Source organism: Amblyomma americanum, chromosome 10 (assembly GCF_052857255.1).
Source record: "Amblyomma americanum isolate KBUSLIRL-KWMA chromosome 10, ASM5285725v1, whole genome shotgun sequence".
Lineage (NCBI taxonomy): Eukaryota > Metazoa > Arthropoda > Arachnida > Ixodida > Ixodidae > Amblyomma > Amblyomma americanum.
In genome coordinates this window covers 72,573,628-72,599,895 of record NC_135506.1, presented here as the reverse complement: position 1 = coordinate 72,599,895, position 26,268 = coordinate 72,573,628, and the positions used below count along the sequence as shown (strand labels likewise).

Genomic DNA, 26,268 nt, shown 5'->3' with positions numbered 1-26,268 from the left:
TCTCCACTGCGCCTCCTGTGCGCTTAACCCGGAACGACCGATCATTTCTTGGTGACCTGCCACTATTTCTCCTCTACACGGAGGCGCCTGCTACAGCACCTGTTGCGACAGCATGGTGTAAGTTTCTCTTTCGTGGTTGTTTCTGTCTCATGTTGCTTCTACCTCTAATACCAGCGGCAGGAATGTGCTTTCCGCCATTTGAAGTTTCGTTGAGACAAGAAATGACTCCCATGCCATGCGTTGCCATGCACGTGCGTTGCTTTCAGAAACCACACTTCGATTTCTTTTAGACAACAACCAGATTTTAGAAATGGCTAAACGCAACAAAAAAAAATGCCCCACTATCGGGATTTCAAATGAAACGCCGGTGGACGAAATTACTGCAGCCTTGTTTCTTACACGAATTGTATGGTGCACACCACCGCTGAAGGCCTCCCGCGCATTGGATAAATGCCCAAGAGCTCTGTGACAAATTCAGTTAAGAAGGTTTTCCAAGCTATTCCTTGTGGTCATATCGCACAGAATGGGGTTGGAATGAAATAAGAGACGTGCGCTCTTGAAACAGGGCTGTGGCGGTCACTGCCATGCACGTTATTGTTTTATTAACCTATCTCTACTTAATCTGGTATATTCAAAACTAGGAATGATAACATTTATTTCTAAAATTTTTTTACATCCACGCTTTGCCAATTCAAAAGTCCCGAACTTATATCATTAAGTATCTGCCCTCCTTTTAAGGCACCACTCCCTCGACCGGTGTTTACTATCTGCAGCAAATATATATTCCCATTACCGTCCTCAAGCACTGACCTCGGGACAGGGACTGTGCCTGCATCATGTGGATATATGTTGCCCCATTATAGCTACAACTTATTTACCACGCAGTCCACATGCGCTATCATCCTGAATAAACTTGTTAGGTAGGTTCGCATTGTGATCCCTCTGTCACATGATCATTTCGAAGGCCCTCGAAAGGATATTCTGTCCATTCAAAGACCAAACGAGCGCTGCTGCAAGGGCGGCTCCGACGGTCACCAGGTTAGCAGTCTGTCGCGTCAACGGACCGCCCTGGAACTCTATCGGGATCTCGAAGGCCTTCGAGCAGCTTGATTGGGCATTCGCGGACGCAGAGCAGCACTCAGTGAGGCACTGGGAAACGAATCGCAGCAGTATCATGTTTTAAGAATTGGAAACATCAAAATCTAGAATTTAGTTTGAGAAATTAAGACAGGCCGGCATACATAACATTGCAACAAGCAGAACGTGATTGCTACCAACGAAACTAAAATAACCGGCTCCAATTTCTTCATCAGATCAAGAATCCTAGTGCACAGCTTGTCCGAAAGAACAGAAGAAATCTGAAGAGTAAAAAATATCACAGTACGAAATGAACACTTCGTTTTAACAATTCCAGGTCAGACTTACTTCCACTCCTGCATGCTGATTGCTTACATGACTGCAAATTATTGGCGGCGTCGGTGGCGCCATAACACCGTGGAGTGAAATCGGGAAGGTTCCGGGCGGTAATCGGTTTCTTTGTTCAGCAGTGACAAAGCTCCTTCGAGTTCGATAGCGATTGATAATTTCGAGCACTCTCAACTCAACTCAATACGCTTTAAAGCGGCCATATGGTTGTGGTATAAGCCAAAGAAATTTACCTTCAAATAGCAGAGCCCTTCCTCTCTAATTATCATGGCACAATTCCTTCGTGACTTGCTTTCTTCGCATTTTTATGCAGGCCCAGTGTCTTGTCGTTTCTCAATCAATCAATCCTGAATCAATGCAGTCCTGAATCTGCGCTTTGTAGACACAGCGTTTAAAAGGTCTTTATTTCCGGCTTATGGGTTCTTGCATAATTACCTGCAAGTTTTCAGTGCCTTTGCCGCTAAAGTGAGTCAACGATTGCTCAAACGCACTAGCTGCCAGTTGGTTTGCATCTAATGACCTCCTGCGAACTTATGACAATATTTTACGCTGTAATTTCCGCTCTTCGAACAATGCTGAGCTCGTGACCCCTCTTCCGCCTCATTTGCGATTTTGCTGAGGGCATCTGATGCTAGTTTGATAAAATTTTTCTTGTTTATTTCTATACTTCTACTGACCTTCTGCCATCAGGCACAAAACCGCGTTCTGAAAAGTATGGCCTGGCACCATGTCTCTTGTTCGCCGATAATTATACATGCTTCATTAAGGGGCATCTCTGCTATTTCGCCTCAGTAGTACTACCTTCGTGCTTTCTCACGTAATTGTGTCCTTCATCTACCCATAACTTGAGATATTTGCAATCTACCAGCCTGGGCACCTTATGGCATTGAAATTATTGTGAGCCCCCTGTTTGTGGCATATTGGACATTTGTCAAGCTCCAACAATTTGCGCGGAAAGTGAAGCGTAGGGTGTCGATTTTGTTTCCGAAAATATTAACTTCAGTTTGTAGATCTCAATTGCTATCGGCTAATGATACAATATAGACATCAAAGATTAAACATGACAACGGCTGCTCTTCAACCTTTCAGCGCAATTGTTACACGATATCATATCCTGGATTACTTTCCTAAGTTCTCTTTCTGTATCAACGTAAATCGTGTGTGATTTCATCGATTGATTTCGAGCTTCGAGTTTTAAATTCACCAAATTTAGCACAAATGAGCTGACTGATGAGCCAGCTATAAGGAGCAGCAGACAAAAAACTCTAGCAGTTCGGAGTCAGTGCCTAAAAACCGCGCATATGCATTTATTCCTTAGCTTAAAATTTACTTGTCGCCATATTATATTTCTGAATATTTGTGCCCGCATCTGTTTCACTGATCTTTTTTCCATGTGGCACCATGGTTATCACCCATGTCAGTTTTAACGGTACACGAGATATTTTACAGCCCACAGGAGAAGCAACACCTAACTTCCAAATTTCGGGACAATCAGACCGCCAGGTAGCACGTTTAATTGTACACTTTAGGGTTGTAACATTAAGTAGCCACAATAAACGTCATGTATATTCTTTTGGCAGAGCACACATAGATTTATAACGCCACTAGCCTTTGAAATTCAATAGCCACGGTAATCTGGAATAGAAATCCTGAATCCACCGTTTGTATGCAGCAATCACCCAGATATGGGCAATAGTTTTCGAAAGGTGACCATTAAAAATAGTTCTTGTTGTTGACTCAGACCTGCATATTTGCCTGCTAAGTGCTTAGTGGCTGATATAACAAAAAAATGTCTTCCGAAGCTCTCTGAAAATTAGCTAGAATGCAGGTTAGCATCCTGCAGTCTTTAATAAAGATGGCGGAAGCAGGTATTTCAAAGTTTGCCCATCTGACGGCTTGTGTTGGAAAAGTTATTTGCCTTAAATTTGATCTGGAAGGTTAATCCCCGGTAAAGAATTTTTCTGACCGAATCACTTACTCTTATTTCCTGCAGATAGAAAACAACGATAAAGAGAAGAATGATCGATAAATTGGTGAATTCAGAGAGTGGCATCAATATACGGAGCTCGGAGCCCTCACACTTTTGTTAGTGAAGTGTTTCATGCATAGGTTTGATGCAAGTGCTACCTAGGAAGCCATCAACACAAAGTGTGGAAACTAAGCTTCGATCTTATACCAGATAAATAAATTGAGGAAAAACATTATTCAGCTTTTTTTCAGCATTGCCATTTCTTTTTATCTTCATAGCAGAAAAACAGAGCGCAAAGGATTGTCAGTTTGTCACACCAGTTAACAACACAGAAGAATTAAGAGCTCTCCCAATTCTAACAATATTAGCTACCCAATTCCACCAGGACGGCCGCGGTTCTTCCACCTTGAATAATTTCTTTTCAATGCTTCCCAGACCCCCTAAGCCCGACGTCAAAATGAGCGGGATGTTCTGTTTTACGGCGGTTATGCTGCTCGTGCTAACAACTGGGGCGTGTGTCGAGCTGGATGAGTCGGATGGAGGCTACAAGGATCTCCGAGTATCCATCAGCGAGAACGTGCCTCGCGACGACACCATCATTGCTAACATCAAGGTAAGCAGCGTTCCCTCCCCCCCTCCTGCCCCCTGTCATGTCTTCCTGTTTTTTACGGCCCTTTGGTTTTGTCATGGGCTAAACAGCAAACGCAACAATTGTCAAGGGCCGATAAAAGGCACAAGTTAAGGCAGAATGCATGATAAGAGAAGCTTGGGATGGAGGCGACGAACTTGTACTACACAAGAACGCCGTCCCTTCGCCCCTGTGGTTTTTATCCTAGTTTATATTGCAGTCCTGGAGACACTGTTCCCTTTTTGGTGACGGTTATGGAAGTGAACACTGCCAGACCTCCTGAGGAACACCGTGGTTCCGGTGCTGCCGGCCATAGTAAACTTCTCGGATTCCCGAGTGACGCAAGCAGCCACGCCACCGTGCTGTGCTCAGCCGCTATTTCGATATTTTCAGCTGATGACCGCTTCATGAGAGTCTTCAGCAAGAAGGCATGAAAACTAAACATTTTGGCAGATTTGCCTGCCTAGTTGCGTTTGAAGAACTGCACATCTCCAAACAAAAATTTTAACTTTAACCCAACGTTTCGAAGCCGACTCGGCTCCTTCATTAGGGGTGACTGAGGGCCGTAGCTAGCGTCTTTTAAGTATGGAGGGGAGGTGGGGGTCAAAGGAACTACAGCTCTGATGCGAAAGGCGTGGGCGAGAGCAAGGAGGGGGGAGGGCATTAGGCTGTTAGTCACGCTGGCGCACTGCAGGGAGGTGGTGATTGGCGACTTTTTTTCGTTGCTTTGAAGAGCGAAGTCGCTGGGCATATACTGGGGGCAGGCTTTCTTTTGTGCTCTTGATGTTGTTCGGGGTGGTTTGTATGTGCCAGGATTCCAGAAGGAGCCTCTTGTGGTAATTTTTTTCGGTTCCTAGGATGCGTGTTTCTTCGAAGTTTATTCTATGGTCGCAGTCCTCGGAATGTTCTGCTACTGGATTGCGCTCTCTTTCGAATTTGCGGACGTCGTTTTTATGTTTCCGAATTTTTTTCTTGAATTTTTTGGTTTCGCCGATGTAGCTTGCGTCGCAGTCGGCACATGGAATTTTGTAGACAAAGCCTTGGGCTCTCTCCGCGGCCGGTCTTTGGGAACAGGTAGGCAAAGCGCAACAGAGTTTGTGGGCTTGTGCGCAACCAGGAGACCCGCTTTTTTTAGGATTCGGGCGATGGTTTCACTGACACCTCCGCCATAAGGTAAAATGACGTATTTTGGTGGTGGCGTTGGTCTTTGTGCATTGATTTCTTGACGAATGTTGTGTTTTTGAAGTCGAATGGATTTTCAATAAAGTCTTTTGGGTAGCCGTTCATGATGAGTTGTTTGAATATCGTGCGTTCTTTTTTTTCTGACAAGTTCTGTGCTGCAGTGTGTCTCAACTCTTCTGAACACCGTCTTCACCTCTTCGCCACTGATGCTTTATGTACTCTCGGGTGGTTTGAAGGGAAGTGGAGATACCGGCCTGAGTGGGTTGGTTTGCGGTATACGAAGAATGGAAGGGTATTGTGGTTTCTTGACACGAGGACGTCCAAAAACGGCAGGGGGTTTACTTGTTCCACCTCTAGCGTGAAATAAATGTCAGGTTCTACGAAGTTTAAATGACAAAGGAAATTTTGAATCTCAGATCTTTTGATAACGGCGAAGCGGTCGTGGACATACCTGAGGAAAATCTTTGGTTTCGGGTGGAATGTTTAGTTTTCACTCTATCCATGCTGACTTCGGCTAGAAGCTATGCAGCTTGCCAAGAAGTGCATCAAGAGCATGCAAGGCATCTCGGTGCTCAACCCCTGGAATTCACCAAGAAATGCAAGGAAACCAAGGTTGTACCCTAGAGCCTACGACTGCGACGCCCGGTCCCCACACCGGAACGACGAAGCACCATCAAGTCAGAACAGCACCTAATGATGGCACGGGTACATGGGTGCCGTAGCGTGATTAGGAAGAAATAAATCGACGCCTTCTTCGCCCGCCGACAACTCGAGCACAAGATGCCCAACCTAGTGGCGTCAAACGAGGCATTTGCCAAAGGAACCGCATCATCAGAAGCCGACAAACACCGCACCAAGCAGACAGAGAAGTTGTCGAAACTTCGACGCCACCCCGAGCAACCCCCACCGGACCATCTTGACCTGGTCGCCAACTTCTCCTCCAGGAAGCTCACAACCGCGGAAACGTCCATCCTTGCGAAGGGACACAAATTCAACCTTCAGGTGAACAGACCCCTTCCCTTCCAGCAATCGTATCTGCGCTTGAAGTTGGTATCCGGCAACTGGAACCTGGTGTACGAGAAGAGGTCAGGCTCAAAACAATAGGTGTACTGAATTCAGTGCAAGCACACTGAAAAGAATCAAACCTGCCACCGGATGAAACGCAAGCCCTGCAACACCTCAAGACAGACACCAACATAGTTATCCTCCCAGCGGACAAGGGCAACACAACAGTCGTTCTGGACCGACGGGACTACGAAGAGAAAATATTGACGTTTCTGAGCAGTCAAGAGTATGAAAAATCGAAGGAGGACCCCACAACAAATACCCGAGCAAGGCTAAACAATACATTGAAAGAAGTATTCCAATAACACCCCAACTCCCGAAACCTCTACCTTCAGTTATTGAGCACCAACGGATCGGCTGCAGAATTCTACGGCCTGCCCAAAATCCACAAACCTGGGATCCCTTTGCGCCCGATTGTGGACTTCCGGTGTTCCCTTCTCCGCTCGTTGTCAGAATACCTTCACAAACTCTTATCCCTAATCGCAGGAAAAACAGCGACCCATATCCGTCATTCCAGTCACTTCATTGAACTGGTGTCCCAAGCCACCCTTGAGGCCGAGGAATGCCTTGTCTCCTTCGACGTGGTGTCCCTTTTCACAAAACTCCCCGTGAAACTTACGGTGACCGCTACCCGAGACGCCCTACAATTCGACCACACTCAGCGCACGAACCCCACTGAGTGTAAATGATGTGTGCCGCTTCCTGGAGTTGTGCCTATCAAACACATACTTCTCGTCAAACGGAGAATTTTACCGACAAGTAAAAGGAACACCAATTGGAGCATCCATCTCTGTCGTCATGGCCAATTTAACCATGGAACACACCAAACAACGAGCCCTCAACTTATTCCACCCGAAACTAAAGATTTCCCGCGGGTATGTCGACGACTGCTTCGCAGTCACCAGAATATCTGAGATTCAAAATTTCCTTTGTAATTTAAACTCTGTAGAGTCTGACATTCAGTTCACGCTAGAAGTGGAACAAGATAACTCCCTGTCGTTTTTGGACGTCCTCGTGTCCCGAAACCACAGTGCCCTTCAATTTTCCGTATACCGCAAACCAACTCGCTCAGGCCGGTATCTCTACTTTTCTTCGATGAATCAGTGGTGAAGACGCTGTTCAGAAGAGTTGAGACACACTGCAGAACAGAACTTGACAGAAAAAAAGACAAACGCACGATATCCAAAGAACTCATAATGAACGGCTACCCAAAAGACTTTATTCAAAAAACCATTCGACGTCAAAAACAACATTCGCCAAGAAATCAACGCACAAAGAATAACGCCACCACCAAAATACGTCACCTTACCTTATGTCGGAGGTGTCAGCGAAACCATCGCTCGAATCCTGAAAAAAGCGGGTCTCCAGATCGCGCACAAGCTCACAAACATGTTGCGCTTTGCCTACCTGTTCCCAAAGATCGGCCGCGGAGAGAAAAACCCAAGGCATTGTCTACAAAATTCCATGCACCGACTGCGACGCAAGCTACATCGGCGAAACCAAAAATTTCAAAGAAAGAATTCGGTAACATAATACCGACGTCCACAAATTCGCAAGAAAACGCAATGCAGTAGCCGAACATTCCGAGGACTCCGATTATAGAATCAACTTCGAAGAAATCCGCATTCTCGGAGCCGAAACAAATTACCTAAAAAGGCTCTTACTGGAATCCTGGCATATCCAAACCACCCGAACAACATCAACAGCACGGAAGGAAACCTGCCCCCAGTATATGCCCAGGGACTTCGCTCTTTAACGCAACGAAAAAAAGTCGCCAATCACTATCTCTCTCCAGTGCGCCAGCGTGACTAACTGTCTAAACCCCCTTCCTCTCCCCCACGCCTTTCGCATCACAGCTCTCGTTCCTTTGACCCCCCCCCCCCTCCCCTCCATACTTAAAAGACGCTAGCTACTGCCCTCAGTCACCCCTGATGAAGGAGCCGAGTTGGTTTCGAAACGCTGGGTTAAAGTTAAAGTTTTTGGCTGGGGATGTGCAGTTTATTATAAGCAAGAAGGGTAAATGAAGACTGCGCAGGGGTGAGGAATCGCCGTCGTCGAATTCGTCCACGATCACCGCGCAGCGAGGATCGTCGGTACATGCTGTAGTGTTTATGCCTGGCACTCCTTCCGACAATCTCCTCCACATGAACACGGAAGCCACGTACGTCAGTGTTCCCAGACACTCGTGTCCTGGCAACAATTAAACACGCAAGGATCAACCGTTATAGCAAAGAAGTCACGGAGCGGAAAGCGCTAAATTATCTGATCGAGATCAAAACTCTGGGCGCCAACAGACGTTCGTTCCCGTGTTGTTCAGGGCAGCGGCACCACGGTAGGCGTCATTTAGGACTTCGACGTGGTCATATGCTACTCTAACCTGCCCATTGTGATCCGACTAGATACCGATGGCGCACCAATAGTGCTAGCTCGATCAGCGCTGAGGACAAAGTGCGTCAAGTTCACTTTCCAAGGGAACTGCATTCACACGTACGTGAACTCTGGGAACTTCCGGCACGTGTTTAGGCCTTTCATCCCGATGATTCTCCAGTGCCGTAAAGGCATGATCTTCGGAAACGTGAGTAGTGTGCAATTTCTCGATCGTGGGCCCACAGTGTTCTCGTCTACACAGCTCCATTGGTTGCCTGGCAATAGTGCTGAAGTGTGCCAAATGCCGCGGTGGTCATGCGGCGCCTCAAAATATTGTCCTGGCCTGAAAAGGGAAGGCACGATGCTTGAACAAATGACAAGATACAATTGCACACCCGAAGAGGCCGCTGCTGAAGAGCGACGACATCGTCACCCTCGTCAAGGGTCGTCTAAGTGTGCATGGCCGTAGGGAATTAGGGTCCGAGAATTTCTTCAACTTGACCTCTCCTCCGCATAGCACTCTAAGAAACGAGAGGTGGGCTCGGTGGCTGTGCCATGGCAAAGACCACTAATCCGCTCTTCCTGACAATGCAGGTGCTTGTCACGATCATCGTCGCATTTCTGCCTGGCCTGACGACTGCGCAGTCGGGTTCGTCATCCCTACCGATTTATCTTGGCTGCGGCGGATTTGGGGCTGGCTGCGTCAACGTCACCGCTGCCGTCGACACGCCGCCACGGATCTGCCCAACCCTCGCTGCCTCCTGGATCGCCCCATCACAGTCGACATCATCATCTTCAGCTATAAAACCGCTGCATCCGTCAACGACACTTCGTGGACTTGGTGGCTGTGCCATGGCAAAGACCACTAATCCGCTCTTCCTGACAATGCAGGTGCTTGTCACGATCATCGTCGCATTTCTGCCTGGCCTGACGACTGCGCAGTCGGGTTCGTCATCCCTACCGATTTATCTTGGCTGCGGCGGATTTGGGGCTGGCTGCGTCAACGTCACCGCTGCCGTCGACACGCCGCCACGGATCTGCCCAACCCTCGCTGCCTCCTGGATCGCCCCATCACAGTCGACATCATCATCTTCAGCTATAAAACCGCTGCATCCGTCAACGACACTTCGTGGGCTTGGTGGCTGTGCCATGGCAAAGACCACTAATCCGCTCTTCCTGACAATGCAGGTTGGTGAACAATACAGCCTGTTCGCTAAGAAAACTAGTAACTACTTCTTAGTGCAGCTACCAAGCCCACAGTGTCTGAGTGCTATCGCTGCCGATTTTGCCCGTTCTCTTCTGTTGTTGTTATCCGGTGATATTGAAACTAACCCCGGTCCTGATTCTGTCGCCATTCTTGCCGAGCTGCAAAAAATTTCAGCCAGTCAATCTCAACTCATCGCTGATGTGGGTGAACTAAAAAACCAACTACTAACGACAAACCAAACCATCTCCAATCTGAACGAAAGAATGACTGATCTCGAGAACCACTACCAAACCCTAAAAACCTTACAAACAGACCTTGATACTGTCCGAACTAACGCCGCCCAGACAGCCAGCTTAGTCTCTGCACTAGAAACACGCCTAGACGACGCCGAAAATCGATCGCGGCGGAATAATCTAATATTTTATGGCCTTGAAGACACTAATGCGGCCGAAACATATGCTGAGGCTGAAGAAATCATCATTCGTCACTGCCAGGATCGCCTTAACATATCAATCGACCCTAAAGAAATAGAACGCGCACATCGCCTTGGACGCCACTCTGACGACCGCTGCCGCCCAATAATAACCAAATTCACGTCCTACAAAACTAAAGACAATATTCTCTCAAATGCCCGGAAACTAAAGAACACATCCTATAGCATCGGCGAAGACTTCTCTCGTTCCGTCCAAACCGCGCGTAGCCACCTTGTAGCATTCGCCAAAGCCAAAAAAGCTAAATTTTCACTTCGCTACAAGACATTGCACATTGGAGCTAAGCGTTACATGTACGATATCTCATCGCAGATGGTTAAAGAGATACCATAGCGGTTACCTCCCCCAAATGTAATCAATACCCGTCCCCGCACTTTACCAAGCAATCATCTTTCGTTCTCTGTAACCTACACTAATATTCGCAGTCTTATGCCGAAACGAGAACGCGTGTCTAGCTTAGTCATATCATCTAACAGCAGTATGCTGTTACTAACTGAAACCTGGCTTACTAATGATATCACTGATGCTGAAGTTATTGCCGATTTGCCGAATTTTTCTGTTTATCGGAAGGACCGCACAGATTCTCGAGGGGGTGGCGTGCTGATCGCTGCTGGACCAGAATTATCTTGTTCACCCATCCGTCTCCCATCTAACTTAGAGATACTGTGGCTTTTGTGCCGTACTTCACCGCATTCAGTCATAATCGGCGTGTGTTATAGGCCTCCGCATTCTAGCCCAAACTTTTCTCGTGAACTTAACAATATGCTAAACCAGCTCATGATATCTTATCCGAACGCGCATATTCTTCTGTTTGGTGATTTTAATTATCCAGGAATAAACTGGCTCAACCCTTCTCATTCACAGCCAATCAGTGCAGAATCAAGGGATTTTCTAGATGTTTGTTTGAACTTTAATCTTTAACGACTAGTAACCAGCCCAACACGCACCGCAGGCGATTCGAGCAACATTTTAGACTTAATACTAAGCTCTCATCCTGACAGTTTGTCATCCATTACATACTTAGAGCCCATTAGCGACCATAAAGTCATTCAAGCCGATTTTTCCTTCCGCACCGAGCGCCATGAAACACAAAAGAAAACAATCACCCTGTATGACAAGGGTAACTACAATGCCATTAATCATGAACTGAGCATTTTTTTCCCACTCTTCGAAGCCGGTTATAACCAGAGATCTGTTAACGAGAATTGGCTAATATTTAAAAATAAACTTCATGAACTAACGCAAAAATTTACCCTAGAATAACTTTTCGTGAAAATCGCTCTAAACCCTGGTTTTCTAAGACACTAAAAAGACTGGAGAATAAAAAGAAGCGGCTTTTTCGCGCTGCCAAATTTAAAAGCAATTCCGAAGCGTGGGAGAAATACTTCTCAGCCGAAAAAGAATACTTGACTTCCGTCACCAACGCTAAACACTCATTTTTTAACAGCGACCTACCGCGCATGCTATGCGATAACCCCAAAAAATTTTGGCGCGTTATCAATCCCGCACCATCACACTCAGTAACTTTCACTCATGCATCCGGTATTCAAGCCTCCGACATAGAATGCGCTAACATCTTCAATACGGCGTTCTCGTCAGTTTTCACCCAGGAGCGCAACCCGCCTCCAAGAATACCTCCTACTAATGCCACCTCACCGATGGACGCAATAACTTTTTCTTCAACTGGCATCTCGTCTTTAATCGAGAAAATGAAACTTTCCTCGTCAGCCGGCATCGACGAGATAAACACTAAACTACTAAAAAACACAAAATGTATCAGTGCAGTGTATCTTGAATTATTGTTTTCGCAATCACTCTCTACAGGTCTCATTCCGGAAAACTGGAAAGTTGGGAAGGTCGTTCCACTCTACAAATCAGGTGACAAAAATTCCCCTCTGAACTACCGTCCTATTTCTTTAACTAGCGTCCCCTGCAAGATCATGGAACATGTCATATACTCTCAGGTAATGGACTTCTTAGACGCTAACAATTTCTTCCATCCATCCCAGCACGGTTTCCGCAAGGGGTATTCATGCGAAACACAACTAGCCATGTTCCTCAACGACTTACATACTAACCTGGACGCTAACCTTCAAGTTGACGCCATCTTTCTGGATTACGCTAAAGCATTTGATAAAGTTCCACATCAACGTTTAATACAAAAACTTTCTATTCTAAACATTCATCCTAACGTGCTAAACTGGATCAAGGCCTTCTTAAGAAATCGCTTTCAGTCAGTCATTGTAAATAACCAGTCTTCCAACCCTCTCCCTGTAACATCCGGCGTCCCACAAGGCTCTGTTCTTGCACCCCTATTGTTTTTAATATATATTAATGATCTCCCTCAATACGTATCCTGCCAAATTCGAATGTTCGCTGACGACTGCGTAATTTACCGCCAAGTAACAAACATAACTGATCATGAAGCCCTCCAGCAGGACCTTAACCAAATTGAACAGTGGTGCGCAGATTGGCTTATGACCCTCAACCCTAGCAAATGCAAGCTTCTTTCCATCACCCGTCGCAAAAAGACTCATGCCTTCCAATACAAAATCGCTAACGAGTTCGTAGAATCTGTATCATCTTTCAAATACTTAGGCGTCACATTATCTAATGACCTAACATGGAATGCACATGTTACTAACGTGATATCATCGGCTAACAAAACTCTGGGATTTCTTAAACGTCACCTTCGCCTCACCTCACATCACGTGAAATTGCTCGCCTACAAGTCACTCATTAGACCTAAACTTGAATATGCATCCGCCATATGGGACCCGCATCATATTAACCTCGTAAACGATCTAGAAGCCGTGCAAAACCGCGCTACAAGGTTCATTCATTCTTCTTACTCCTACGACGTCAGTGTTTCAGCCTTAAAAACCAAATCAGCACTATCGCCTCTTTCCGTTCGTCGTCGCATAGCCACGCTATCACTGTACCACAAGTTCTTTTACTCATCACTTAACCGTGCCCCTTACATCACGCCAGCATCATACATTTCTCATCGCACTAGCCACACGCTTCAAGTTTTTCGCCCACGTGCCCGAACTGTTACTTTTTCAGCCTCCTTCTTCCCACGTGCAGCTAAGGATTGGAACGGCCTTCCCCAGCACATCGTCGACATCACCTGTCCTTCATCATTTGCAAACAATCTAAACAACATTTTTTGTTCATGATCACTAATGGCATTGTTTTGTGCCTTTTCCTGCTAATCCCACCCCTTATGTAATACCCCGCGAGGGGTCTTTAAGGTAATAAAATGAAATGAAATGAAATATAACTTGCCGCCTATGCAGGGACACTGGGCTGGGCTATTCCTGCCGGAGCTACGCACATCGGCAGACACCAAGCAGCCATTGCGCCGCCAAAAGTCCCGAGTCTATCGCTAGAAGCACAATGCCCAAGCCTGGTCCGAGGGCGGGACCAGCAAGTTACTTGGCCACCCCTCCTGAAGCAGTGCTCACTCTGTGATGAAACAGTCGCAGCGTGCTGAGCGTACTGTTTGACGGGCACTAGGCCAGGCACCAATGCAAGTCGAGCATGAATGCAGTGCTGAAGACTAGTCAACACCATGCGTCGACTGCTTTTGAGACGTTACGCTACAGCTGCACAAAATGCACTGCAGGTGCTTGATATCTTTAGCTGAGTCCTCGCAGCTCTCCAGCAGCTCCCACAATAGCTTTTCCAGTCTCATCGCTGCGAGAAGTGTGGATATCTCACTTTGTCATCCACATTATCAACCGTAATGGCAAGCAGGGTTTCTTCATGGTGGAACCCCTGCGCTGCGTGTTTAGGAATGAAAGGCGGTCATTTGTTCTACTGAGTTCATAGCGCTCGGCAGCCGTTGTGGTGTCCAGGCTACAGCTGTGGCGTTCTGTGAATTTTATCGTGTGCGTCATTGTCTCGCCTGCTTGCTACGATTCGCAATTCTCTACTTCCTGTTCTCTTTCTTCACCCTCATCTCTCACCTCCAGTGCAGCTTAGCGACCGGAACATCCTTCAGGTCAACCTCCCTGCTATTCCTCTACCACACCTTTCTCAGGCGGCCTGCGGCGAGTCTTGTGTAGAAGATCTTATAGCGCGCTTTTTTTAATCCGCACGGGCTTTATTATTCAAATGAATTATATATGCGTGTTTCAGTAAATTTTTGTCGGCTCGTTATCCTTCGATATGCAGCATGGTTCGACTTTTTGTGATAATCATAATATTGCGATACCATAAGAGGTCCCGTTCACAGAAAAGGCTTCCGTCCGTCCAACCAAGTCAAGAGGGCAGGTCGGCCAGGTTGTCAACATGTTTTCAACTCATCTGTATTCAGCCGTCTCAAAGCGTCCAGCCCAGTGGGCTGTGGGTAAGCTGGCCACGTTGACACGTGGCAAGGAAATTATTTAAACAGCCTGCCGCTGCGCATTACATCATTGGTCGAAGGGTAGACTGCGTCGAGAAGAGCTCTCTGTGCAAAATTAAGCCTGACGGGAGCTCGCAAAGACAAAACTTGAGCCCCGAAAGCCCCACCGGTGGCTGTTTTATAGAGCCACCTGCCGGGGCTGTGGCGCATCGCTCAACCGCTTTACCATGCACTGAGCCAGTAGCGGTACGAGGACAGCCCGCGTTCTGTGAAATTACGAAAAGGAAAAATACTTGCACGGGAAGGATCTCTAATGGCTTCGCATTGTCCTCGCAAGGGTAGGTTAAGCGCCGCCTATGTTTTAACCCATTAGCGCTGAAGGTCCGTTGCCCTGAAAATCCGGCGTCGGCGTTGTCGGCGTCGCCTTTGTCGACGTTGCGAACGAGAAATTAAGAGTATAACTCTGCCATGTCACAACTTCCCCACCGGGTTATCAGCAAGCTTCCCACAGTGGCAGGTGGCTTTTCAACTAATGAGCTCTCATTAGGAAAGAGTAGCCTGGGCCGCAGAAGGCCCACTGCTCGACTACTGAACCGGAGTTGCAGGGTTCGAACCCGACCTGCGATTTTACGGAGGCAAAACGCTAAGGCGCCCGTGTGCTGTGCGATGTCAGTGCACGTTAAAGATCCCCAGGTGGTCGAAATTATTCCGGAGCCCTCCAATACGGCACCTCTTTCTTCCTTTCTTCTTTCTCTCCCTCCTTTATACCTTCCTTTACGGCGCGGTTCAGGTGTCCAACGATATGTGGGACAGATACTGCGCCATTTCCTTTCCCCCCAAAATAATTATAATAATTATTATTAACTACGGCGTCTCAGTTTAAGAGCTCTTCACGGCGGCGTCGCAGTTTCAATCTGTGACGTGCTCTGCTGGTCAGGTTAATTTTGTAGGTTAGGAAGTTTTTACGGCGACCGTTACGACCTTCCAGCTTTCTTTTTAATCCGTAAGCATTAAAATCTCCATTATCGGAAAAAGTGTTCGGTATTGACTGCGGCGTGTGCTGCCTGTTGAGAGGAGGCAAGACGGAGAGAGGGAGAGGGAAGCAGAAAAGGGAGGCGGTGGGCTATGTGGAGAAAAGGCAAGTCAATGAAAGCCGACAGGCAAACCACGTGGTCGGGGTAAGGAGTTTTCCAATGTGATTGTCACCCGCCGCCGTCAGATTGGCTCACTAATGCTAACGCGTAGTCTGCGGCGTGAGTCGCAAGGGTCGTCCATGACATTTATTGTTTCTGGTTCATGAAGTTTGGAAGTGCACCTATACAGCGTATAAAGCAGTCTGCGAACAAATATGACGCACATGTACGCATGGTTGTGCAGAGGCTGCTATCTTCCCAGAGTAAGGAAAAAAAATCGCCTTCAAGAACGAAATGACTTAGTACGATTGCTCAAGGCTAATTCTTCCGTAAAAGCAACCGAGCATGGCTTCGCGCATAGCGCATCTTAAAAAGCCGAGTTTGTTTACTACGCTCAGCCTCGCTCAGAAGAATATGGGCCACGCTTTGGAGGTTAAAATCTTCTGACACATTACCTACGAATACTTAACGAATGGGTGACGCGTATTGAAGTGAAATTTATTTTTTTGCATGAAAAACCAGCAATCACTTCTATTTCTGTTATGCAAAGCTACCGTGCAGATTGAACGCGGAAGCGTGGCGCATTTTATTCTGCCTGCGGCTATACCTGAAGCCTTCCGTAGAGCATCATAATTTTCGTATTCCTACGCTTTTGATGCGGTGGACCATGGCTCATTCTTTATCTGTGTACATATTAACAATAGGTTGGATAATTGACTTCGGATGTTTACATTTAAGATACCAATTTTCAATTATAAATAGAGTTAATTCTGCTTCTTCTGGGGTATAAAATCATACCTGAAGAATACTACATCTCGCGTTTGATTATTCACCGATGATTCTTTGTTCATAGGGAAGTGAAAATAGCCAATTTCCACTTCCTTTACAGCACGGTCTTGATACATAGCACCAGTTGCACGAACAGTGGATTATGGAACTAACTTTCAGAAAACATTGTACATGTGAAAATAACAGAAAAGCACGTACCTCACTATGCCTGCGATATGAACTGGCGCTTATTGAAAACTGGTACTGAATAAAATCCTGTAGGCATGGTCCTTCAAAACTGGATTGCATTGGGGTGTTGCGAAAGGTCTGCTAAGGCTTGGAAAATGTTTTCCTTTTCTGCGTCGTAATGCTGAGATGTTCCCTTAAAATTCTAAGTATTTAATGCAGATAAATTAGTCCTCTACTCTGAAGTTACTTGCACAGCGTGAAACGCTCCAACAAGTGTTGAAAAACTATATTAGAAGAGATCAGACGCAGCCGCTATCTATGTGTGAGGAAATTACAGCAAGCTAACGCATGCTAGAGTCCAACAAGTATTTGAATGGCAGCCTTATAGAGGGAGGAAAAAGTTAACGTTCATAAATGTTTCTTATATTTAATATAACAGAATTGGCGTTCCAAAACAAAAATTGATTTTTCAGCTAGCCTTGGTCATGGCGATAAAGTAGGCGGATACAGATCTAGATGTTTGATCTGATTTTCCCAGATCCTCCTATTTTCATGCGCTGTTCCAGAAGTCGCTGCTCTTTTTTCTTCTTGCGTTAATTTTACTCGTAAACAGGTGTTTGTGTCGCTATTGTTATTGCTTTTTTTCTTACGTTTTGTAAGACCTTCTTTCCAGTTTATTGTAAAGGCTTATAAGGCATTGCGAGCAAATAAATAAATACCTTTATGACTACCATGGTAATCAAGCTAATCAGACTAATATCCAAAGACTGCTCATCAGTGGTTAATAAAAGTCGGGCACGTCACTCAATGATACTGGTCTAGGTAATAGGCCTTACAAGCCAGGCAACCGAGGAACAAATGCGCCAGATGCATGAAACAGTAGCAAAGGAAAGATAAGGAATACGTAGAGGCACGGTGCATGCAACGCTCTCAGTAAGCGAGAGATACTACGAGCGTATATGCTGAGCAACAACGGACAGTTTGTTTTAATTTGTTGGGACGCAATGAGTACAGATTTTTAAAATGGTGATTAATATGCACAGACCCTGCTCCGATCCGCCTCCGAGTTCCTTCACAAAGCCACCTACGGACACGCAATCATCGAGGTACCCATGACGTGGCCGAAGAGAAGGAGCGCACGGGCACTTTCGTCGAGCGCCTTCTACAGGAGCGACGTGCGCGTCGACATGCCCGAGGAGCAGCACGGAGACAAACCGTTCACAGAACACAAGAAATCGTGCGGCGAGGCGGGAGAGTTCATCTACCTCACTCCCGGATTTCTGGCCACACTTGACAAGTCTGCGGGTAAGAGATGGCTTAAGCCAGGTATAGCGAGTAGTTGCCTGCACAATATTTTCGTTTTTAATTATTTTACGGTGACAGCCATTACTACAAAGGAAGTCCAGCGGAGGCACCTGTTTCCGCGTAGCAGCATCCTGAAGAGGAAACGATGAGGAAACATTTTTATTTTACTGCACGTTTCGATCGGAGGACCGATTTTTTCAAGAATGATCACACAGTGCATCGGTGCGTGTTCTTATAGCATGAGACTTGACAAACAAGGCTTAAAAAGAACAGAAATAAAGAAAAGAAAAAGGGGGCGGGAGAAAACACAATAGACACCACTGCCATGTTAGGGAAGCAAAGTGGCGCGTCGCGTACCCATGAACACACACACACACACACACACACACACACACACACACACACACACACACACACACACACACACACACACACACACACACACACACACACACACACACACACACACACACACACACACACACACACACACACACACACACACACACACACACACACACACACACACACACACACACACACACACACACACACACACACACACACACACACACACACACACACACACACACACACACACACACACACACACACACACACACACACACACACACACACACACACACACACACACACACACACACACACACACACACACACACACACACACACACACACACACACACACACACACACACACACACACACACACACACACACACACACACACACACACACACACACACACACACACACACACACACACACACACACACACACACACACACACACACACACACACACACACACACACACACACACACACACACACACACACACACACACACACACACACACACACACACACACACACACACACACACACACACACACACACACACACACACACACACACACACACACACACACACACACACACACACACACACACACACACACACACACACACACACACACACACACACACACACACACACACACACACACACACACACACACACACACACACACACACACACACACACACACACACACATAGTTGCGAAAACATGAAAAATAAAAAGATTGGTCCTACAATCGAAACGTATATATACATCGAAGTATATGCTTCATTTAAGGAAACATTTTTATTGTACTGCACGTTTCGATCGGAGGACCGATTTTTTCAAGAATGATCACACAGTGCATCGGTGCGTGTTCTTATAGCATGAGACTTGACAAACAAGGCTTAAAAAGAAGAGAAATAAAGAAAAGAAAAAGGGGGCGGGAGAAAACACAACAGACACCACTGCCATATAAGGGAAGCAAAGTGGCGCGTCGCGTACCCATGAACACACACACACACGCACTCACACACACACACGCGCACACACGCACGCACGCACGCACACGCACGCACACGCACGCACACGCACGCACACGCACGCGCACACACGCACACGCGCGCACGCGCACGAGGTGATAGAGGGAGGCCGGGCTGGGTGGGCACGCGGCTACGCGGAATGAGTTTAACGGCTGATGGAAACAACTAGCCGAAACTGACATGCAACAGCGGTATGACCGCAGATGACTCAGTCGGTGGTGGTACTTTGTCTATTACGGTTGGAATTTTCTTTGGTTTCTGCCATCGAACGAGACGATAGGGTGCCATGGTATTCGTTGATGCCCTTATGCACTGTGTTAAATCTGAAAATGAAGTATGATTCATGTTCATCGCGTTTCCGAGTGTTTTTAAAACTAATTTGCAATATCTTTACTTTAAGTTTATCAAGCTCGTAAATTTTCGCGGAGGTGTCTCGAAAGTTAGAGGCCATAGAGTGATTGAGTGTGTGAGCGGTGGTTATTAAATCTTAATCGGAATCAATTGTCTGTTGGGCTAATGTATTGCATTTGACATTTGCCACACTTGAACATGTAAACAACATTACTGGAATCGCAATTTATGCCCCCTGGGATAACAAGCTTGAAATCAGAACGGGTACTTTTAGCCAGTATTGGGGTTTGCATGTGTTTACAAACTTGGCATCTCTTATTTCCGCACCGTGTGCAACCCACTGGCTTCGATTTATTAACCGTTGACTGCGCAGAGTGGTTTCCTAAATTTCTGCGCGTTTTTATGTTCCGTGGGGGACCAATTGAAAAATTTTTGAGAGCCGCAAACTTTGTTGTATGATGTTGAAGTGGTTTTCATGGATTTTTTGTTAATATTCGGGAGGTTGTCTGTTAACTTCAGCACTAGATTAGAGCCATGTGATTTTGGCGGAGATTACGCAGGGATGTGATTATGATTTGTAACTTCCGCCCTTCTATTGGCATCGTTGATGATAAAAGACGGGTAGCGCTGTTTCTTTAGAACTTCGCCCCTGTATTTAGCATTTCTTGAAAATATTCTGATCGGGAGCAAATGCGTTTGAATCGGATAACCTGCGAGTTTTGAATCTATGTTTTGCAATGGCGTGGGTGGCAACTGTTGAAATGAAGGTACCGTTGTTTGTCTGTGGATTTTATTATAAACGCTAGTGATTAATGCAATCCGTTCAACACGAACGAGCAGATCAAGGAAGTTAAAGCTATTAGTTGAGTAGCTGTGTGTGAAAGAGATATATGAATATGGACAGAAAAAGAGGAAGAGCTAATTCAGTTAATCACCTCATTCAGCAACACAAATTATGAATATGTCATCGCGAAAACGTTTGTAAAAAGCCGGTTCGGTTGGATGTGAGGAAAGGAAGCCTGATTCAATTTTGTTCATAAATATATTGCCGTAATTTGGTGCAATGTTTCTGCCCTTAGCCGTACTATTAGTTTGAAGATAATGTGAGTGGTTGAATTGGAAAGTGTTAAGTTTAAGGACCAAATTTTCAAGCGTCTCGATAGCACTTGGACTGGGAGAGTCTAGGATTCTGTGTTCTTTATACGCTCCGACCATGGCCTGGATTCCGTCGTGATGTGGGCTGTTAGTGTAAAGTGACACCACGTCCAAGGTAACTAGGAAAGTGCCATGAAGGAATGTGACATCGGATAATTCTCTCAGGAAATAGTATCTCGTACGTAAGATGGATGTTTCGGAGGTATATGTTTGATAAGAGAACCGATGTATTCGTAGATCGGTTCCGTCAGTGTGCCAACACCAGAAACAATAGGTCTCCCCGGATGGTTCTTTTGTGTATTTCCAGAAGCATGTAAAAGCGCCACGTGGATTCATTTTTTGGTGTCAGCGCCTTACATATTCTCCAGGGTAATTCACCTTCATCGGTTAGTTTATTGAGAGCTTTTTTAATGATATTCTGGTGTTTAGAGGTGGGGTCTGATGATAGTTCTTTATAGAATTTTGAGTCGTTGAGCTCGCGGTTGGCCTCCTGAATATAATCATCTTTGTCCAAAATAACTATACCTTCAACCTTGTCGGCGGGTTCAGTCACGACGACGGTTCGTTTCCTAAGTGAGTAAGGCGTTACGTTTCTTTTTTGGGAAGTTGGGTGGGCCAGATTTTCGTGTCCCGAATGCCGGAAGTATGTCCTTTTGTACCATTTTTGTATATAGGTCTTGATATTTATCCCTGCCAGTTTTGAGTGTCCACTGTTCCTGAGCTTTCGGGCACCGAGCAATATTTTTGGCTTGGTTTGTGGAAAAATTATTCCCGTAGTCTAAGTGTTCGGGAAAAGTCATCGAGATGCTTGAGTAATTGGTATTCATTATACTGGCCATTATTTGGGCAGAATTTTAGGCCACGGGGCAAAAAGGGACTTTTCATCGTGAGAGAGTTGTGAGCTTGATAGGTTGATTATGTTTTCCGGAAGGTGTGGCTCTCCAGCTGTTCGGTCTTATGTGGTTGCATGTTCGTTTACCGTTTCGTTATTATTGTCGGGTGAGGATATGTGCGTTGCTAGTAGTAATACTATTGTGCGCTCCATACCTGCTTCAACTACAATGCCATCACGAGATAATTTTTGAAGTTCCTTCGTCCAAATTTGCTTAATTTTCCTCAACTGAAAGACCTCAATCTCATTTGTCTCGCATTCTGAGAGTACCATGTTGTGACGCAACCGCCTCTCCTCGAGTGTTATTGATGCTAATGTCTGTTAAAAGCGCACAATTGTTTTTTTCAGGAGGTGTAAAGAACCCCTAAATAGTTCTTTGCTCCATGCTTCTCGATTGTATTCTGAAAGGATACTCATGGATGGGGATAGAGATACGAAAAGTCCCTTCGGTACAGTTTCTGATTTAAGATATATGAAGAGATTTTATGTGGAGCTCGTGCCTGATTAGCTTGTCAATAAATTTTCTCAAACTTAAAAAAATCCTAGAGCGTGTGAGATTAGCAGAAGGAAAAATGGTGGGTGCGTGAGCCTGGTCAGCCTGTAATTTTTGCTTTAAATTCAGCCTTTGGGCTGAGCCACAGCGTTGTCTGAGGTCATACCTTTGTTTCGGCGTGGCGACCTCGTGCCCGAAGTTCTGCTGGGAGACGGAAGCTTGTTGTGAGCCTAGTGTTGGTTCTGTTGCTGTTGACGTGAAGGTGACATCGGATAATTCTCTCAGGAAATATCTCGTACACTAACATCCCACATCAAGACGGAATCCAGTCCATGGTCGGAGCCTCTAAAGAATACAGAATCCTAGACCCTCCAAGTCCAAGTGCTATCAAGGCACTTGCAAATTCGGTCGCTAAACTTAACACTTTCCAATTCAACATCTTATTATATCTTCAAACGAGTGGTATAACTAAGGGAACAAAAATTGCACCAAATTACGGCAGCATATTCATGAACAAAATTGAATCATACTTCTTTTCCTCTTATTTAACCAAACAGGATCTTTACAAACGATTTCTTGATGGCATATTCATAATTTGGACAGAAACAGAAAACTTTATCAAGTTCCAAGAATTTGCTTCCGAATGGCGAGTTTCTGCAATGACCAGCTTTTCTCTGTACTACCTTGTGGGTGTCCAACGATAATTATTTCTAGTCAGTGCAAATGGCCAGTCGACGGACACGTCACATCATCCTGCAGCCGTGGACATTATCCAAAGCTCGTACATTCCTCTTCGTCTTCGTCAATAGTCAAGGGTACTGGGCGGTTCTCGATCTCTTGTTACCTCAAATTCGACAAGCGCTAGTGTGAGAACGATCGATAAATTATCGACCAGCCGGAGCGCTGGAGTTCTCAAGAAGCTCATGACAGCGATCAGTCGTTAACTGCTAGAATCGATCTGTAGAATGTACACTCATTTAAAACTTTTCTAAATGCATCTTAATACTAGTCAGCGCAGCGTTTATGGCATGCAACGTATTCTCCATCATTGGTTCTCTTTCTCGATGCATGTCTCCCAGCATGTCAATGCGCGTCCTTTTGGCACTTTGAGAGGCGTACGGTGGGGGTTTCGATAGTTCTGTGCAGTTCTTCAATAAGGTATGAGCGGCTCGCCTCGTGTGTGTTCTTCCCCCAGCGTCTCCCACCGGCAGCTGGCGTGCATGGCCACGGACTGGTTCGCCGACCCAAGATCCTGGTGCTGGACGAGGCCATGTCGCAGATGGACGGCGACACGGACCGACTCATCCAGACCACGCTGCGCATGTGCTTCTCCAACTGCACGCCTCTCGCCATCGCTCACCGCGTCCACACCGTCCTGGACAACGACAAGTACGCCCCAAGTGGCACAGGGTGGTGCGGGGCAAGGGCGTAGTCCTAAACAGCATGGCACAGCGTGGAAAGCTCAGCGAGACATAGCCTGGCATGGCATGGCATGAAATGGCGTCGAAAACATGGCTCAGTAGAGAGTGAATGATATGATGTGATAGGGTATGGAGTGGCATGGCAGGGCATTACACGATGCGACACACCAAGACCTGATGTGATATACATGGGGTGACTTGGCCTATACGAGGACAAAGAATGACACGGCGGTATGGTGGGCGAGTGAGATTTATGAAGTTTGTGGACGTAGGATGCTAACCGACGGCGCAAAGCGGACTTAATTGGACAGATACGGGACAGTCCTTAGTTATGCAGTGCATGCTTTTGCTCTGTTGATTATGAGATGATAGTATTGAGGATAGGGGCGGCAGTATTGCCAAAAAAGAACACTAAGCACGTTAAAACTTAAACAACTTAGCGCAAAACACAACTAAGCAGCACGGTTCAGAGACCGTGTGGTATTACTAGCGTAGCTTTCTTTCGTATTGATTTGGCTTAACTCAAATGGCTCTCATTGCAATTATTACGTGGTTTAAAAAGGGTGACACGGCTGAGCTTATGTAGGGGTGCAGTTGTAACTTACACGACAAGCAGGTTTGTATTCGGTATCTTTATTAATACCTGTAGCCTTTGTTCTATAGTATTCACAGATTTTACCTCATGTGGCATAGCAACGAAGCATGCATCGCGAACTGTACTGCCCAAAGCCGATCAGTTTCTCTATCGTGTTATTTGTTACGTATTTTCTTTTCACAATCGAGAGGGTATTTTGCTTGTTCATGACGCTCAGGTTGAGGTGTCTCAATATTGAGGTGTCATCATTTATCAGTTCACTTGGGATGATAATGAGGTTAGACCTGGGTGGTCACATCGTAATCCGCGAGCGAAGTAACAGAAGCTGCAATATAAATAACTTTTGGATTATACTTTATTCCACGAGCGTATAAATTTCGGTTTTTTTATGTGAATGACATTCTCGGATGAAAATTACTCGCGCACGCGCTGTGTTTTCCTACCTTTGTTTTTTAGCTCGCTTCAATATTTATATGACCCCGTGCGTGAATTAAATTCAGTTGCCAGTTAGCGCTGCGTCCTTTCACTCTCATTTCCCCACCTCTTATTTTGTGATTAAAAAGTTGCTCATCGATGTGAGCAATCAACTAGCCCAAGAAGCAAGGCTGTGGATGAAGGCATCTTTCCGATGGTCGTAGCGTAAACTAGAAACTTTTCTGTTCTAAGCACGTAAAAAAATCGAATACGTCTCGTTCAATATATTTCATCGTCGACCTGAAAAAAAATTAACTGAAATACTGTGATGAAGTTTCCTTTACTTCTAGCTGACCTTTCGTGAAGTGCTTCACTATATGCAAATTCCATAATGCCGCCAATATTAATGACGTAGGTTTTCATCTTCCCCCAAGCCATGCCTATAGCCGCGGCCGTTCTATTTATTCCTTGTTTATTTCTTCTCAGAGTAAAGTGTGTCCAGCAAAGAATATTTTTCATAGCACTTTTTCTCCCATAGTACCGAGTGTAGTAGCGAGTATTAATTCCGGTCTCATCGTTACGCCCTGTAGAGGCTGCGCAGTTTGTTCACAGGTTAAGAGGTTTGGCCCCACATTTTTAATGCGAAGGCATTTCTTGCCTCATGAGTGGCGAGGGCAGGATTCGTCACCATGGGCTGTGGACAGGAAGTGTGGATAGAGCGTGTCCTCATGACCTTTCGATCATTCAGAAAAGTGTAACTACGATTTATAATGATTAGTAGTGATTTACAGAAAGTTTAGATAACTGAATTACTAAACAGAATAACGAATTAAATAATAAGGCAATTATTCTCGCTAACCATTCCGACTAATTTACGAAATTATTGAGTTATAGCAATTCCTCCAGAATGGAACGAACAATGAAATAATGAAATAAATTGAATAATAGGTAATAAAACTGATTATTAACCACTACTCGTTAATTACGACTCCTAATAATAATTAGATTATAAAATTATAAATAATTGATTAGTTATTTTAATTACCTCACTCTATATTTACCACCAATCAATAATTTCCTTACCGAGGAGGCAACGGTACTCGCAATGCTTTCGCATTTCCACTCGTAAGGAGACTTTTACGCGTTTAATTTTTGTTACCGCCTCAATTTCCATCCAGGATCCTCGTGATGGCCGATGGCGAGGTGGCCGAGTTCGGTCCCACAAAGGAGCTCCTGGGAGACCCCACATCGCTCTTCCACGACATCGCAAGGGACGCGGGCGTCATTCCACCCAACGGAATCACCTCGCCCGAAGCGGCGTTCCCGGCGGTGCGACCAAGCTCGAGCTTCGTGGCAGCCCGGATTCTCAACAGTGTACCACACGCTTAATTGCGGGGCCGATCACGTGGCCGAGAGATGCCTGCCTACCTCCTACGGAGCACCGTGCTGCAGAACACGAAGA

General features: G+C 45.8%; 1 protein-coding gene across 1 annotated transcript; it reads left to right on the top strand.

The window, feature by feature from the left end:
• LOC144108415 (uncharacterized) lies at window positions 1-26,268 on the top strand. The gene is made up of 5 exons (XM_077641656.1): window positions 1-117; window positions 3,830-4,007; window positions 17,819-18,080; window positions 23,588-23,765; window positions 25,985-26,268. Exons 1-5 carry the CDS (start codon window positions 113-115, stop codon window positions 26,193-26,195), a joined length of 834 nt encoding a protein of 277 aa, XP_077497782.1. The 5' UTR covers window positions 1-112; the 3' UTR covers window positions 26,196-26,268.

Excerpts from the sequence above, each read along its gene's own strand:
- LOC144108415 (XM_077641656.1), top strand. Across the intron at positions 4,008-17,818 it reads CCATCATTGCTAACATCAAG|ACCCTGCTCCGATCCGCCTC; the intron begins GTAAGCAGCGTT and ends TAATATGCACAG. Across the intron at positions 23,766-25,984 it reads ACCGTCCTGGACAACGACAA|GATCCTCGTGATGGCCGATG; the intron begins GTACGCCCCAAG and ends ATTTCCATCCAG.